The following is an 18,652-nucleotide window of genomic DNA, read 5'->3' as shown; positions in this document are numbered from 1 at the left end:
TCAAAATCAGTAATATTAAACGTCATTCTCCTCTTTGAGCTTGAATAAAATTTGTAATTGTGATATTTTTTTGTGGTGCATTTGGTGATGGGTTATAAACTTAGTGGTGGTAAGATTTTTAATTTCGATAATGACAGTGAAACTCGTGATTTTGATGTGGGTGCTGAAATTTATGGTTATGATTTATGTATTTCAATATTGGTAGTGATGTGGTTCCAATGGTGAATTTAGTTAAATTTAATGGTTGTTATCATTTTTTTTATGATGGCAATGGTTGTGGGACGATTCTGGTGGTGAATTGGTTGTGGGTGGTGAAATTTATGATGGTGAAAAAGTGAATTTGGTGATAATAACAACAATGATAGCGTTTTAATGGTGGGTTTGATGGCGTATAGGGAAGAAGAAGCAATTGAGTGACATGTATTTTTTTAAAAAAATCTGACGTAATTATTTATGTGACAGTGACATGATGATGATGTGGCGCGAGTGTGAAACACGTTCTCATCATGTGACTGGTTATATGTGTGTCAGTGTTTAAATAAATTTACTTTTAAGTAATTCAAGTGCGTAATAAATCATCACAATAATTTAAATCTGTAACTGACTTTTCATCACATAATTTATGCATTTTTCCCAATTTGTGGCTAATAATCCTTCTATCCTATCTCTCCTTTTAAATATATAAATATCGCACTAGTGTCCAAACATTTTACTTTTCTGTTCCAACTTGAAGTCTTTTAGGGCTATTTACAGTTTCCAATGGCTGCCCACATAGCAAGAAGGTTAGACATTTTTTATATATATTTTTATAATTGTGATGATTGGATCAACTTGAATATGTTTTTGATTAATTTTATAGGATTTGTGACATCTTTCAGCAGATATAAGGTGAATTTATTTATTAAAATTATGACAAATAAGATGAAATTATCTAGTGAATTTTTGTTTCCATCAAAATTTAAATTTAAAACTTCAAAATTCTCATTTCACTTTTTAACATCTATCAGTATGATCACAGTTTTGGTGCTCTAATATATCTTGCTCAACTAATACTGAAAGATAGATAGTAAACTCGCAATTTCTCCATTTTTTTTAATTTCTTGAATGCCCTCAAATCTTTTTTCCAACACATTAAAAAAAGTATTTATTCATTTTTTGGGTCATTTCCAAAAAAAAATAATAGAAATGGGAACCAACTCAGCCATCACTAGCGGCTCATCACCAAGTGACAACCTTCCCCACCACCTAATAGAAGGTCCACAAGGTCATTCTTGTCCTTCCCACACTTCATCACTTAGGAGTCGTACGGTAGTTGGATATAGTTACGCATGTATTCGTAATGTGCGTATTAGTTATATATGTATTACAATATTAGTTATCTAGGGTTTAGTTATGCAAGATTTAGTTATACATGTATTAGTTTTATATATTAGTTAGGTAGAGTTTAGTTATGCAAGATTTAGTTATACATGTATTAGTTTTATATATTAGTTAGGTAGAGTTTAGTTATGCAAGATTTAGTTATACATGTATTAGTTTTATATATTAGTTAGGTAGAGTTTAGTTATGCAAGATTTAGTTATACATGTATTAGTTTTATATATTAGTTAGGTAGAGTTTAGTTATGCAAGATTTAGTTATACATGTATTAGTTTTATATATTAGTTAGGTAGAGTTTAGTTATGCAAGATTTAGTTATACATGTATTAGTTTTATATATTAGTTAGGTAGAGTTTAGTTATGCAAGATTTAGTTATACATGTATTAGTTTTATATATTAGTTAGGTAGAGTTTAGTTATGCAAGATTTAGTTATACATGTATTAGTTTTATATATTAGTTAGGTAGAGTTTAGTTATGCAAGATTTAGTTATACATGTATTAGTTTTATATATTAGTTAGGTAGAGTTTAGTTATGCAAGATTTAGTTATACACGTATTATGTAGATATTATTTATGCATGATTTAATTATGTCGAGATTACAATACATTACTGAGCTAATTTTTATTTCTTAATCCAATATATAATTAGTGAGCTAATGTTTATTATAACCATTGAAATAAAAAAACTATATAAATAACACATTAAAATTAAATAAATATCAATAGTTAAAAACAATAAAGTAAATACAAAATAACTAAAAGTAATTAAGTAATTTTTACTCAATATGATAAAATAATTAAGCGATAGATAGTTTAAATTAAAAGAAATAAAAAATAACTAAAAAAATTAAAACTTGTATTGGTAGTGCGTTACAGAGAAACTATGCAAATAAAATTAATTACAATTAGTAGTCACTGCCTTGCCCCCAAAGAAAATAATTAACAAAAATTGAAGCAAGGAAACTAAAAGTAATTAAGAAGATAAAAAACCCAAAGCAAGAAAACTCATAGTGCTTTTTTTTACATGTATTAATTATTTGATTTGTTGCAAAAGTAAATTGATAGGGGTAAAGAAGTAATTTACTATTTTAATACATGTATAACTAATACACACAACTTATTCCATCTTCTATTCCGCATAAATTATATATAGATTTCCTCATATTTTCTACAAGTATTAATTATGTAGGATTACAAAAACTGCAACCAAACATCCTATAAATTAAATTAATACTGGAATAAGTTTTATATAACACTTGAAAAGCTACCATATCAAACATTGTATAAAATTAATATATGAATAACTTTTATACAATATTTGAAAACTTACAACCAAACATTGTGTAAAATTAATACATGAATAACTTTGATTCTTTTTGCAAATCAAACATGGTATAAAAAAATATAATACATGAATAACAAAGTTATGTATTAGTTATGACATAATTTAATTGTTTTTCTAGTAGGTTTTTAGGGGTCATTTAGTTGTTGGATAGAGTTATACATGTATTAGTTATATATATACATGAATAACTTTTTTATTATCCACCTACCAAATGTTGTATTAATTATATACATGAATAACCCTTTTCTTATCCGTCTACCAAACGTCGTATACATTATACGGACTCTAATACATGGATAAGACTTATTTTATACAGCTAACAAACGACCCCTTCATTTATGTATGATTAATACATATATTGGTTTTATATTTTATTCAATATTATAAGTTATATAACTAGGACATAATAAATTATGATATTAGCATATTAAGGATGGTTAATGCTCCATTCATTTCATTTTATTTGGTCCCTATTCAAACATAGATATTTCATTTTACTTGTTTATTTTAACATATCAAAATAGCTTTTTTTTCTCATACGACCCTTAGGCCTCGTTTGGCATGAGGATAAGGCATAATTAATTTTGGAATTAATAGGATGGGTTATCCCATATTTGGTTGGAATAAAATACGGGATAATTTATTCCGAGATAACTTATTCTCCAACAAAGCTAGCCTTTAGTATTAAACAACTACATAAAATAGTACTCTCTTTGTTCATTTTTATTTGTCACATTTGGACTTGACCCATCCATTTAAGAAGAAAATAATTTGACATGACTATTTTACTACACAACCCCTATTATTTGATGTTTAGTATTATGTCTTGAAAAATGATTTGAGAAATAAGTGATTAATGCTAATGGTAAATCATGATAAAAAAAATTATCTTTTCTAAATATATTAAAAATGACAGGTAAATATAAAAGTTTATTTATGAAATAGTGGACAAGTATAAATAACAGAGGAAATAGTACTCAAATTTAGAATTCTAGCGCATCACTAATAAGGTTAGTTCAATAATAATATAATTTTTTTTAAAGAATGTATCAAGTCAACGAGAGTCAAGTTTACATGATCATAAGCATAGTTAAAAGCAAAACTACCCTAAATACACTGAATCAAATCGTAGATAAAAAATAATCATAACATAGCTAATCTCAACATTCCTAATACACTCTATTTAAAATTATTCTAATAAACTCTACCAAACCACCTTTTAAAAATAGCTCACAATAGATTCATACACAAAGAGTCTTTCTCTGTGAAGAACATCAACGAAAACCAGCAACATTCAAGCTTTCATCCACAAATTCAATAGCTTTAGTTATAGATTGGATTGCCAATAGCTTCTATATTTTGCAGGTTGTGATTAAGGGTGTGTTTGGCATGGAGAAAAATATTTTTGAAACATATTTTAAATTTAAAAAAAATAAAAATTTTACGCCATCCCTATCCCTCTCCCCGCGACCCCGTCGATCTTTTTAAAAAAAAATATTGTTTTTGAAATTTTTTTTCCTGGGTGAGGTCCTAAGTCAAATCTCAGGGTTGGATTACAGAATGGTTATCGGGGTCTTGTCCTAGTTTGGATGTTGGGGTCGAGTCATAAATCAATTATCGGGGTTGATTTTCGGATCAAAAAATATTTTTTTTAAAGAGTATTTTTTAGTCTCAAGCAAAAAATAAAGATATTTTCTGAAAAATATTTTTCATTCACCAACAAAACATCAAAAAATATTTCTACTCACCAACCAAACATGAGAAAATAAGTTAGAAATCCACTTATTTTTCGAGAAAAACATTAAAACATTTTCGATGAAAAATATTTTCCTCATACCAAACACACCCTAAATGACAAAAGACCCTACTCCTATTTTCCTAATGTCTTAATCATAATATGAGGGCATTCAAACAAACTAAAAAATGGGGAGATTCTTCTATCGTACGTCATATATACATTTTATAAAAAGTGACAAGTTTTGCGTGCCATCCTCTAATTGTTTATTATCTTCCTTCTGCAAACAGAGCACAACCCAAGTGAGTAATGGGAAAAGCTTAATGTTTCCTGCCTGATATTTGTTGAATTCTGTCAAGAATGGCAAACAGGCTCACAATAGGGCGGGATGGGATAGGTGAAGCCTTACTCTATCATAGATTCAACCTGCCCTACCTGATTTATTCAATATTATATTGTTTTTCAACCTGCCCGACTTGTCCCGCCCTACTTAGCTCCTTCAATTATATTTTTTTCAAATTTGTAACGATAGTTTAGAAAATTTTAAGATAATCAAAATATTATCAATGAAGCTTTGCTTATCCTTTTTTTTAAAAAGAAAATAATGTATGGACAAAAAGTTATATAAAGATAAAATTTTAAAGTTACAGTGCTTAGTTTTCATGGGTAAGACAAAGTATTGATCACAAACAGTGCTTGCTGTTATTACGGTATCTTATAACAGAAAATTTAACTAACATGTTTCTAATTACAAGAGTAGAACTTCACATATGTATATTGTTTAGCCCCGCCCCGTCCCATTTAGAATTTTAATTGTAGTTTACTTGCCCTGTTTTGTCCTGCCCTGCCCCTCCTCGCCCCACCCCTTTTTTATCCTGCCCTGTTGCCGAGATTCCTATTGGCAACATTAATGTTATCTTCTGTGGAAAAGTAGCTTTTAGTTTATACTCTCTGTTCCAAAATAAGTCTCATCTTAGGAATTCAAGACAAAATTTTACAAGTTTTCCATCCATATTATTATATTCCATCTTCTGAATAATGTTTATTTCTAAAAAAAAATATTTATTAAATAAAGATAGATTAATAAACTATATATTGTATTTATAGTGTAATGTTTACTAGGATAATACTTACTTTGGAACGGAGGTGGTAATATTATACATGGCCAATAGACAAAAACTCATGAAATGTTAAGGAGTAACACACATCATTATTATTTATTTTAGGCTTAAAGGTAAAGTTGCAATTATAACTGGTGCTGCTAGTGGCATTGGTGAAGCAGCTGCGAAACTTTTCTCTAGGTATGGAGCCAAAGTGGTGATTGCAGACATTCAAGACGACTTGGCACATAAAGTTTGCAAAGATTTGGATCCATCATCAACTACCTTTGTGCATTGTGATGTTACAAAAGAGGAAGACCTAGAAAATGTTGTGAACATTGTTGTAGACAAGTATGGCAAGCTAGACATCATGTACAATAATGCTGGTATTATGGGAGCAGTCAAATCCAATATTCTTGAAAATGAAAAATCTGACTTTGAAAAAGTCATTAGTACTAACCTCGTAGGTATGGAAAAAGTCATTATATTCTGGCTTTGATCCTTGTGATATTTTACTCAACATATTTAACTTGGAGTTATTGAAAAGCATGTTGTGATCAGAATGAAAATTTGTCCATATGTCCGAGACTTAAAAGTACAAATTTAATTTCCCTGGCAGGTACATTTCTTGGAATTAAACAAGCAGCACGAGTCATGATCCCTCGCGGTCAAGGTAGCATAATTACAACTGGTAGTGTTTGTTCATCCATAGGTGGTGTTTGTCCTCATGCCTACACGAGTTCAAAACATGGCTTGTTAGGACTTACTCGGAATGCTGCAGTTGATTTAGGACGATATGGCATTCGTGTGAATTGTGTGTCGCCATACGTTATTCTTACGGCATCAGCTTTAAATACCTTAAAAAAGATGGGGAAGGAAGATTCAGATGTTTATTCTTCCTTAAAAGGTGCTACACTTACTCCTAATGATGTCGCCGAAACAGCTGTTTTCCTAGCAAGTGATGAGTCCAAGTATGTTAATGGCCAAGATTTTATTATTGATGGTGGATTCACAATTGAGAATCGAGGTTTCTCAATGTTCAAGTAGTTTTTTGTATTTGATAAAGCTACACGTAATTTTGAATAAAAGTCATGTTTACTTCATTTTGTTAGACCATGGACATTTTTTTCCAGCTTATTATTTTAACTGTTTTTTACTTATTTCAGTTTAGTGCTTTCTATTTTCTAGCTAGACTTGATCAACTTTAGTTGCTCAACTTTCTGAAGTTAGTAGCCCCTTTTATGGCTCTTAGTGGCACATGTTCTTATTTAGTTTTAACATCCACTTTGTAAGTGGCTACTAGATAGGAAATAGTTAGGTTTTTCCTTGTATAAATTCAGATCTTCTGCAAATTAATATACAACTGGAATTTCATAAGTTCACTCTATTTTTATTCTTCAAATCAGTTTCTTGAGTGTTTCTGTTTTAACAGTGGTATCAAAGCCTCTAGTTGATGTTATAGGACCAAAAAGTTTTAACCTACAACACAAATGACATCCAACAACCTACATTTAAATCCACCATTCACTTTCACCGATGAAAATTATCCAATCTGGTCTGTGAAGATGCAAGCTTTTCTGGAAGCCTATGAACTTGAGGAAACTGTGTGACAGAAGATAAACCACTTGCTGCTCTACCAACAAATCCTACCTTGGCTCAAATCAAATCAAACAATGAAGAGAAGGCAAAAGAAATCTAAAGCCAAGTCGCTTATGCAAAATGTTGTGGCAGATTCTGTGTGTTTACAGAATCATGGCTTGCAAAAGAGCAAAAGAGGCTTGGGATAGGTTGAAAGAAGAATATCAAGGCAGCGATAGAACACGTCAAATGCAAGTGTTGAACTTGAAAAGAGAGTTTCAGTCCTTGAATATGCAGGAGGATGAAACAATCAGTAAGTATGCTGATAGAATCTCTTTAATTGTTAATAACATTAGACTTCTTGGTGAAGAATATACAAACAAAAAAATTGTGGAGAAAGTTCTTGTGGAGGTTTGAATCTAAGACTTCCTCTCTTGAAGAATTTAAGGACCCGACAAACTTTCATTAGGTGAACTAATGAGTGCTCTTCAAGCACAAGAGCAAATGAGTACAATGAGATGGGACAAGTTCACTGAAGGAGCTTTCTCTGTACAAAAGCAAATATTTGGTAAAGGAAAGCAACAGTTCAACCAAAAGAATACGGACAAGCATGGTGGAGGAAACAATAGTGGAGATGTGAAACAGAAGTTCCCTCCGTGCAAACATTGTAAAAGAACTACACATCTGGAGAAGTACTGTTGGTGGAGAGTCAATGCAATATTCAGCAATTGTAAGCAGACAGGCACATATCCAAGGTCTGCAGGTCAAGAGCAAAGGCCTCTGGTGCTTTGCAAGCACAAGTAGCAGAAGCTGCAGATGCACATGAGGAGTAACTGTTTTTTTTTTTTATAGATTTCAGAAAACAACAATTCAAGAATTGGGAATTGTAGGAACAATTCTTTGGCCTTGCTCTGGTACTGATTTGATGTGAAACAAGAAGAAGGAAATGAAATAGAAACAAAAAAAGATAGATAAAAGAGAGATAAACACAATTAAGTGCAAACAACTAAAAGATGTAATGGTGACACAAACCAAAACACCACTTAATTGAGATAAAAAAACACCTAATCTATTAGAATCCTCAAGAAAGTAGCAACCTTACTTGAAAGTTCTAGGGCAAGATGTTGAAGTTCAACAAAGGATTTCCAAGCTCTCACAAGAGGCACAATTCAACATATCCAAAAACTACTTATGAAACCCTAATATCTAATACTTATACTAAGGACAAAAAATAGTGAAGAAAGACCCAATTTGACCCTCATTAAATTAGAGGGTAATTAAAATGGTAGAGCACTTAATATATTAAATATCTTCAAATCTTTCATGTTGGAGACTTCCAAAGGTTCCATCTTCATCCATAAAACTTGCAATGTTTGAAGGTCCTTCACTTGAATCTTTGTGAAAGGCCTCCTTGAAGTAGTATCACTTTGATCTACATCAGTTAGTATTCACCTATGGAGTTATTTCCTACAAAGGGTTCCTAAATTCCTTAATTTTACAAGTTAGATTATCCAATCAAAGTTAGAGTTTTATTCAATCTTCATGGACTCTTTTCAATTTTGATTAAATTAATTGTGTTCTATCTATTTATGCATGGATTGAGGTAATTATATATTTTGGAGTTAAATACATATAAACTCATGCATGCCCCACGAGTTTTAGAGTATGAGCACATGATTAAGCTTATAAACTATGAAAGATGAATTTATGAAGATATGCATGTTCTTTCTATGTAATCAATATAAATGTTTTAAGGTTGCTTTCAGAGTAAAGCATTCATGTTATTGTTGTGAAAGGTTATTCTCATATAAATAATTCAAAGGGTTGAAAGATTTTCTCACCTAAGTTTGAATCAAGATTTAGGAACTATTCTTAATGAACTATAGCTTGGATTGGTTACTTAATTGTGTATTTTCATGGATAATAGGATGAATATGATTAACGAATATTATGTGGGATTTATGCTTAACACCGAGAAGATATTGAGATGGGAACTCTCTCGTTACTATAGGTCTAGTTTCTAGTAGCAATCTCTCTATCCCATAACTATGTGTCAGCATAGGTTTTTCTTAGATAGACATTACTTAGTGGATCTAATTTAGCTCAAGTTTATGGTGTTCACCTTGGAAAGTAAGGACATCTCTTTTCAGTGTGGGATAGACACCAGATTCCATGTTATAGTTCACATGGTCTATGTCGGCTAATGACAAACTTTCCACAATAACAAACTAAGGTTACTTTCTTAAGTATCTCATAAGTGTTTTAAAGATGGTTACCTTGCATTTAACATGATCATGACTTATATTTTCTAACATGTTATCTTACGATTTAGTTTGGTCATTGCATATCATGTAAAGTCCTGTTTACCATGATTTCACAACTCTTATGCATTGCTATCATACTTAGTACATTCCATGTACTAATGCATACTTGTTCCTACATTGTTTCACTAATGTAGGGTCCGACGCTCCAACCTCCCATACTTATGGCTAGTTGATCCTTTTGGACTTTTGAAAATTGGTGAGTCCTCATGTTCCGAGGAGCAAGACTTTGAGACTTATGTTAGACTTACGCTTTTGTCAAACTCTTTATGATATAGTATTGTCTTTTGAATTCTTTAAATTCTATTATCTTGTATGATGCATATTAAGTTGTTTGTGTAGGGCCTCTCAGAGTCTAAAGACCTGTTACACCTAGGGTATACTTTGGATCGTGACAAGCAATTTACCATAACATTTTGTAACCTTAACTTCTTCATATGCTCCTCAATTCCAGTGGACTTTGAAATGGCTCGAAAAGAGCTATATGTGTGTAATGATGTCTTCTATGCAAATCCAATAATCTCTCAAATACATTTTGAGACTTAAGATATTCTGAATTATAATTATTGTTAATCATTGATCATATTGATTGGTCTGGCCCTTCTTACTCCTTGTTGTTATATTTAATGGAACCACCTTTCCCTAGACTTCTTGTTGCTTTCTCTTATCTTTTTTATTTTCATAGGTGACAAATCTCCTGATACAACAATGTCCACAATGTTGTTCCCTATATCCTAATCTTCTTTAGGCCCCCTTCTTTGTTCAGCTTCCTCGTGTGATATATTATAAAAATAAGCGTATCATGTGATGGATTTATAATTGGTATGGGTTGAGAATCATTTGTCTCTATTGTTGTTGTCAACTCAGCACCCTCACTCGTCTCCCTGTGTTTGTTTTTAATCTTACTTCTACCTGCTCTACTTTTGGATTCTCTACAATGTTCTGACATTCTTCCAAATCCACCTTTTCTTCTTGACTGGTTTGGGATTCTTGTATCTTCTCCTTGTTCTCCGTTTTTGCTAAACCATCTGTTTTTTTCATTTTCTCATTTTGTTTATTATTATCATCATGGAAAGCACCTTCATTAAGTTTCCTTACCTTGTTTGCTCCTTTGTTGTCTGATACCTCCTTCATTGTTTCATCTTCTTTTTTTGCTTCCGGTGCATCCAATTTGTTTTCACTTTCTACCCTTTCTCTTTTTTTAATAGCTTGTGGATTCCATTTCGTGTTCCTGTCTACCCTTGTTATACCGCCTTTCACTTCCGAAACCTTTGTACCTTTGTTCTCTAAAATCTTAATTATTATCCCCTGTGTGTTTACATCATGTATTCTCTTATCTATTTTATTTTTGTGTCCCCGTTCCTTTCCTTCTACTTTTTCATTTTCCTCCTTTCGATACAACTTTGGGAGTAATACAAAGCAATTTTTTTCATTGCGTCCCTGAAGCTTACAAGGCTTGCAATTCTTTGGGATATAATTATATCTAAATGGAATCCATTTCTCCACCACTTCTCTGTCTTCTCTCTTAATCCCCATTGGTAATTCACCTAACAAATTCACTTCCACCTTCACCCTAGCACAACTAGGTTTTGTCTTGTTTTGAGTCATCATGTCAACCTGTAAAAGTTTTTCTACAACCACAACTAGTGAAAAGATTGCTTCCTTCCCAAAAAGGTTGGGTGGTAGTGTTGGGAATGAAATCCATGTTATTGTAGTTGTGGTGTCTTCCTCCTAATTGAACATGGGATACCACTTTAACGTTCTCATTTATGAACAATATTTGTGAGCGATATAGAGTTGTGGTTTTGATTGAAGAGTCACATAATCCCCCAAGTTCAATGCTCTTATCAAAACATATCTATTGCTGAGCAGTTCAATATTGAATTCTCTCTTCAATTCGCATTGTTTTGGAATAAGAGTTCTTAGATCTTGCATGTTCGCCCACCCATATGTAAATTTCCCTATCACTATATATTGTAAATCCTCTTCCAAAATCATGTGGGCTATCTCCTCCTCTTCCCATATAATTCTCAGTTCACTGTGCAAGTATTGTATTTGTTTCAATTTTATCTGTTGATGTTTTTTTTACGTTTTTTGACCGTCTTCTTTGCCTATTTTAAAATCGTTTTTGGGAAATTTACTTAGAATGATTTTTGCATATATATTTTGGACGTTTTTCTAAACCTTTTTTGTCTATATTTTGGACGTTTTTTTGATAATGTTTTTGAATCAAGTTTATTTTAGCTTGAAAAAGATTCTCCTTCTAGAAATTTAACCATAATAAGGAAGCCTTCCCTGCTTGGTTTTAACTATTTTTATTATAGCCAATAATATACGGAAAAGGATCAAATGTACCCCTGTATTATAGGAAATAGTTTATATATACCCTTCGTTATATTTTTGGGCCAAATATACCCCTTCCGTTATACTTTGGGCCAAATATACCCTTTATCTGTTAAATATGTGGGTCCCAACCTTAGAATAAACATGTGAAAGGTTGGGATTAATTTTAAAAACTCAGATCATTTTTATCCAGTTAATACCCAAAATACGTAATCACTTGAAGGGTTGAGATTAATTAGATGGACCCAAATAATTTCTGTCCCTGCCAACAACAAAAATAACCCATAGCCCAACCCAATAAAGCTTCAAATCTCAACAATGGAGTAATGTAAAAGTTGTTTTCTTCAAATCAGTTTCTATCACATCAATAATAATTGTATTCACTTAACTTGATGATTCTCAGCATCCAAACACACATAATACTTCAAAAATCTCAGTAACTTAATCGATGAGTCAGCAACAAAAAATTATTGAAGAACTTTGATTTTTCAATCTCTACTTTTGAATTCAAAGAACTGATGAGTTAGCAACAAAAAATTATTGAAAAACTTTGATTTTTCAATCTCTATTTTTGAATTCAAAGAACCCAAAAATAGAATTCAACTTAATCGTAGTAGACGAGAAAATCTCAGCTCAAAGAAACAATAACCTAAATAATTTTCCAGTACTCAATTGATTTACAACAACTTTCAATCACAAACTTCAAAAGTTTATCGGTCACAAATTCAAAAGACAAATCCAACAGCTTTGTTTTCAACTTCTCCACCTATTGTGCATTCTAATTTTAGCACATCAATCCAAATCAATGGAGTTTTCAAGCACCGCCTTAATTGAACTTTCAAAAATTTCAGAATTGAACTCGGATAATAAACTCAACAAGAACAGTAGAACACAGAGATTTTTTCAAATGTTTTGTATCTCAGAAAAAAAATAGGAACAGTAGCTATAAAAATGAGCTTTCATGTATCAGTTGAAGCTAATTAGTTGACAATTTTTTTTACAAACATTTCGTTTTGGTTTTGTTTGACTTATAGAGGATTTGGCAAAGAAAGTATTTTAGTGAGTTATTTTGGGTATTAACCGGATAAAAATGATCAGGGTTTTTAAAATTAATTCCAACATTTCTCATGTTTATTCTAAGTTTGGGACCCACATATTTAATGGATAAAGGGTATATTTGGCCCAAAGTATAACGGAAGGGGTATATTTGGCCCAAAAGTATAACGAAGGGTATATTTAAACTATTTCATGTAGTACAGGGGTATATTTGACCCTTTTCCGTTTAATATAATTAAAATAATGATATAATAATTTGAAAAAAATGGTGAAAAGAAAATTTTGTCTAAAGAGAATTCTTTTAATAAAGGGCAAAAGGTTCAAACAACATTTCTAAGGACGGATGAGCTATTGATGAAATCTGCCAAGGAAGGTGCAAGTTAGGCACCAAGTGTCTCTCTCTCAACACTTAATAGCAAGGCAACGATTGTGCCCGAGAATTGACGATGGCAAGGCTTTGATCAATGACACCCAACCGGTCTATTGTCACTCCAACAACATGAATTCCACAATGACTCCTGTGGATTACTTTTGGAAGCTATTTATCACTAGGGTTTGAGCGATACAATAGAACGAGGAAACTAGTAGTTTAGAGGAAGAGGCCCCAGCTACAGTCTATCAAAGTGGACGCATGGAACAAGCGATGAGGGAATTGCAATTTTCAAGCGCTGAAACATCAACCCATTAAACACCCAATACAGAATCTACACGAGATAGTCGCAGTAATGGTAAGTCTCTCATATTTGTACCTCCTTGCATGAAGGATGGACGCGTAACTATTACGATTGGTAAAGATTATATTAGGCACAAATGAAGAATTGGGAAACAACGGTAATAGGATAGGTAGTAGGTGATACATACGGGAAACAACGGAACAACTATGTAGACAAGAATTGGAGTTTTGTTTCTATGCCTAGGGTACGACTGAAGGATACTATATCTTAAAATTTAAATTGGTGACAGACAAGGAAATTGTTCTTAATTTTGGACCATACTATTACAACAATAAACCAATCATTCTCAAACAATGGGAGCTAGATATCCAGTTTGATAAGGAAACTGTAGTTTTATACCTATCTGGGTGAAGTTTCTAAGGCTACCTGCAGGGTATTGGTTTGCTGAGGCATTAACTAAAGTTGCTAGTACAATATGTAGACTAGTGCATATTGATTAATACACTACAAACTCTATTAAGATTCCATATGCCAAAATTTTGATCGAAGTAGATGTCTCACGACAATTGACTGAGGTGATTCAAATTGAGACTAATGCAGGAATGTGGGAGCAACAGGTAGACTATGAATCGAAGCCAAAATACTGAAATGAATGCTTGCAGTATGGACACACTGCTGTTACCAGAAGCAAAAATAAGGGGAATGGTGAAACAAGGGGAACTAGAGAAGAAATTGCTCAGCCAACATTTAAACAAAAGACAAAGAAAACTAAGAAACCGCGGGTTCCCAAATAGGTGTGGTAGGTTGTAGTTGAAAAGGGGAAACCCCCAATTGAAAGAGAAGGTCTCAGATACAACAGGGTAGTGGCGTAAATGGTTCTATGGTGGGGAGGAATGATACTCATTTGAAGGCACCTGGAAGGAAGCAATTATGAGAAAGACATATTTATCCAGAGAGAGGGCAAGCAGGTGTTGACTAATGCTGACCTAGGTAAACAGTGCGCTAATAGTGTTGGAAACTCTATGCTTTTTGCACCACCATTATCATTGCTACCTAAAATGTAAGGGGTCTCAATCAGGCCCATAAGTAAAAAGAGGTTAAACTCTTTATTAATAAGAATAAGGTTGAAGTATTTGGATGTCAGGAAATAAAAGTTAAAACACCAAAAACCAAAAGGATCATACATAAGTTAGGTAAAGAATGTCAATCTTGTCATAATTATACAGAAACATCAAATGGGAGAATTTGGATAATGTGGCAAAGGTAGTTAGAGGTGAATATTATTGAGATTAGAGATCAATATATCCACGACATAATTGAGGACCCGAGAACTTAGAGGACTATCTATTTCACTATAGTTTTTGTTATGAATAACAACCTACAAAAGGATAGGATATGGGGTGAATTGATTCAAGTTAATAGGCAATACCGACATCCTTGACTGTTATCTAGGAAATACCAAGGGGGATAAAATACGTTCAGCTATTACTTAGACTCAGATACTTGGCTTCCAGGGTTTGATTGACACAAATAAACTTACACCCTCAAAGGAGATCACTGATGCTATCAAGGCTATGCCGAAAGTGAAAGCTCAAGGGGTAGATGGATTTCCTATTGAGTTCTTCACAAAGAATTGAGAGCTTTTGGAAGATGAGGTACTACGAGCTGTGCAACCATTCCTCTGCACTGGAATACTATACTCATTTATAAACACTACTGCTATAACTCTTCTTAACAGTGATTGCACTCACAAAAGGAGAAATGCTTTAGAAGGAGTTGTTTTCAATTAACACAAAAAAGGTCTGTACCACATTTTTTTAGCACAACGGGGTTCACATGCTCCCAACACATAATAATTCGAAAGAGATATATTCAATGTCTAATTAGCACAAATAGGTAACCATGATCATCACATGAAAAATGAACTTTAAAAGAAATAAACCATATCTGACGCCCTTCGACATTTTTTCATTGTTGAAAGAATTGATATATAATAAATATCCCAGTCCAGTGGTTAAAAATAATGTTCTACCAAAAATATAAGGAAGTATGTTTATTATGTGATTGTTCCGTACCCTTTATAAAAAAACTAAATAAACCTTTTCATGCTAACATTCATTTTTTCAATGAAATATCTAATCTTACTTAAAGTGGCTATATTTTTTATAACGCATCTGATCATTCGGTATGCAGAGCTCAATAGTCCAAAAGTTCATTAGTTTCTTCATATTAATACATAAATTTCACCTAGCTAAAGTATCTTTTTACATTAAATAAAGATGAATAAGAACTGTGATGATTACTTTTGAATAGATAGTTCAATTGAAACAGCTAGATAGCGGAATAATTACCCTTGAGCCGAAATTCTATGAAATTTGATAAATAGACACCTATCACAAGGAAACACAAAAATTGCAATGACCAAAGAAGACTTAACACAATAAAATAATGAAGTATGTATCAGTAACAAACAAGCACCACCAAAGAGGTAAAAAGAAGTGAAAAATTACTCCAAATTAGACACTAAAAATGGTCATGATTGTGATAACTTAATAACTACCAGCCCAGTTATGATTATATCAGACCAGTTAAAAACATCGAGCATTTGTTTGCTAGTTAATCACAATTTATTTTGAACCAAATAATCGAACAAAGCCTAAGAAAATAATAACGGTAATTACTATTACAGAAAGAGCCAGAAGGTTGACATTGTAGCTGATAGGCTATAGATCATACCACATAGAGAACTTAAAATAAGTAGATTAAGCACAACAACATAGCCTAATTTTACCATATTAAAGAACAAATACAGAACAACTCTAACTACTATCGCCGACAAACCTGGAACATTTTATCTTACCATGTTTATTACCTTCTTTACCTTCAACATTATTTACTTATTCTTTAAATTATTTTTCAAGACTCAATACTAAACAATTAATAGGGATAGTGTGGTAAAATAAAAATATCAATCATTATCCTCTTAAGTATAGATATGTTGATAAGTAGCTTGATAAAAAGGCTTGAGTAAAAAATTGATCAACAAATCAAAAGCATACTTCACACAATATATTTGGTGAACAAATAGTTAATCAAACACAAGTAGCAATATATTCTATCTATGAACAATCAAAAGCAAAGATTGATTTAGAAATTTTAATTAGTTCGCTTGAGTATCCTAAATCTAGAATTAAATTTCATAGAAAAGAACAAAAAATACTTTTATATCTTCTTTTCCCCCTTTGCTTATTACAACAACAATTGCCCAAATAGAAATTGGTTCAAATGCACAAAGAAAAAAGAGAAATGGAGAAGGGTAAATAAAGGCTAGCTGAAAATTGTGATTCAGAAATACCTGAATATTGCAGAAACACTTTTAGAAGAACAAAGATGAGGAGAGGCGCTTGAAATTCTATTGTCAAGGAAAATGATGAACAAAGAGGAGAGGTGTATCAAAACCACCTGTAATGCGGGGACGATAAAAAATCAGGTGGAGCAATACTGAGAGTAGATCAATTAATGACAATTAGGGGTGTTCACGGTTTGGATAAAAACTGATCCAAATCGAAAAACCAAACCAAATCAATAAAATAAAACGATTTTATTTGGGTTTGGTTTGGTTTGGTTTTAGATTTTTGAAAACCGATAGTATTTGGTTTGGTTATGATTTTTTTCAAAAAAACTCGAAGAAATAACCGAATCGAACCGATGAATTATATACATATATTTTATTAATATACATACTTAATATATTATTTTTATAAACAATTTTATAATTTTACTTATTGAAAGCAAAAATGCCCAAGATGAAACATTTATCTTATTGATTTTCATGTATATGAGTGTCTATGTCAATTCTTTGTGGGACTGAAAATGTTATTGTCTCTTCCTTCTAGGCCAATATAGTGAATTTTAAAGCTTTATTGATAGTAAATTTAGTGATTGAAAGTTTTAGTAATTTTAAGTCATTCTAACTATTTTTCGTTTTGAATGGATTGTTGTCACTTTTTTTCACTATTTTTAAAATGAATTGTTTCTTTTATTTTTGTGTATGGTTAATAACCGAATAACCGAACCAAACCAAACCGAAACCGATAATCACCAAACCGATAAATGTATATTATATTTGGTTTGGTTTGGTTTTGATAATTTTAAAACCAATTAAGTTGGTTTGGTTTTGGTTTTGACCAATAACCGATCCAAACCAACCCGTGAACACCCCTAATGACAATGATGAAAATACCCTCTAGAAATTGAAATTTGACGGAAAGCTGACATGTTGATACCATTAGAGCGACTCATTCTTCTAATTTAGGATAAACAAGTAAAACAACCCGCGCCTCGCGCGAGAATTTAATATCACAGATTTTGTAAAATAATACTTAAATCTATCTGTCATTAAAACTAAAATACTATATTATCTTACATACAAGATTACATAGTAATGAACATTAACAATGTATAGAAAAATGATAATTATAACATCTTATCAGTTATCCTTCAATCAATCATTTTTAATTTGATTTTATAATTTATCATTTTGCTTCCAGGAAGTGTTACTATTTGATATTTTTGGGAAATCAAATGAAAATCAACATAAGCTATTAATTTTCTTATAAATAAATAATCGTTGGTGAAGGGATAAATAAATTTTAAAAGGCTGAAAAGTGAAAAAAATATTCTAATTCTAACGTGTAAAAAGTTCAGCCCTACCTTTTGCTTTACACATATCATTTTAAAGTTTCCCATTTAAATGTATTATAACTAATTATTAAAATAGAAAACTGAAGTGAGAATGTATCATATTGGAAAACAAATTAACTTATTATATATACTTAAAAGGGAAAAATATTACACAAAACTATTCAGTTTGATTGAGTGCTTTTTAAAAATCAACATACTAGAGTGATGGAGTTCAATTTGAAACTACACTTCTATTCCAATCGCAATGTCGAGAAACACATTTATTACTTCAAGAAAAGTATTTACAACTTGTAGTAAACTTGAGAATTTGTTCATACTTCTTATTGAATATGAGCAATTAATTTATTGTGTAGTTATCTATGTCTTTGGGATTAAAAGATGCTCCAGTCTAGTCATATTCCTCTATAGGTCATC

The 18,652-nt window shown here is 31.7% G+C and overlaps 1 protein-coding gene across 1 annotated transcript; it reads left to right on the top strand.

Annotated features, from left to right (window-relative positions):
- Window positions 1–693: 693 nt before the first annotated feature.
- LOC102579919 (secoisolariciresinol dehydrogenase-like) lies at window positions 694–6,665 on the top strand. The gene is made up of 3 exons (XM_006362090.2): window positions 694–782; window positions 5,689–6,029; window positions 6,182–6,665. Exons 1-3 carry the CDS (start codon window positions 760–762, stop codon window positions 6,607–6,609), a joined length of 792 nt encoding a protein of 263 aa, XP_006362152.1. The 5' UTR covers window positions 694–759; the 3' UTR covers window positions 6,610–6,665.
- The last annotated feature ends 11,987 nt before the right edge of the window (window positions 6,666–18,652 follow it).

This window comes from Solanum tuberosum, unplaced genomic scaffold (genome assembly GCF_000226075.1).
Source record: "Solanum tuberosum cultivar DM 1-3 516 R44 unplaced genomic scaffold, SolTub_3.0 scf00383, whole genome shotgun sequence".
Classification (NCBI taxonomy): Eukaryota; Viridiplantae; Streptophyta; class Magnoliopsida; order Solanales; family Solanaceae; genus Solanum; species Solanum tuberosum.
This window is presented reverse-complemented; position numbering and strand designations above follow the sequence as displayed.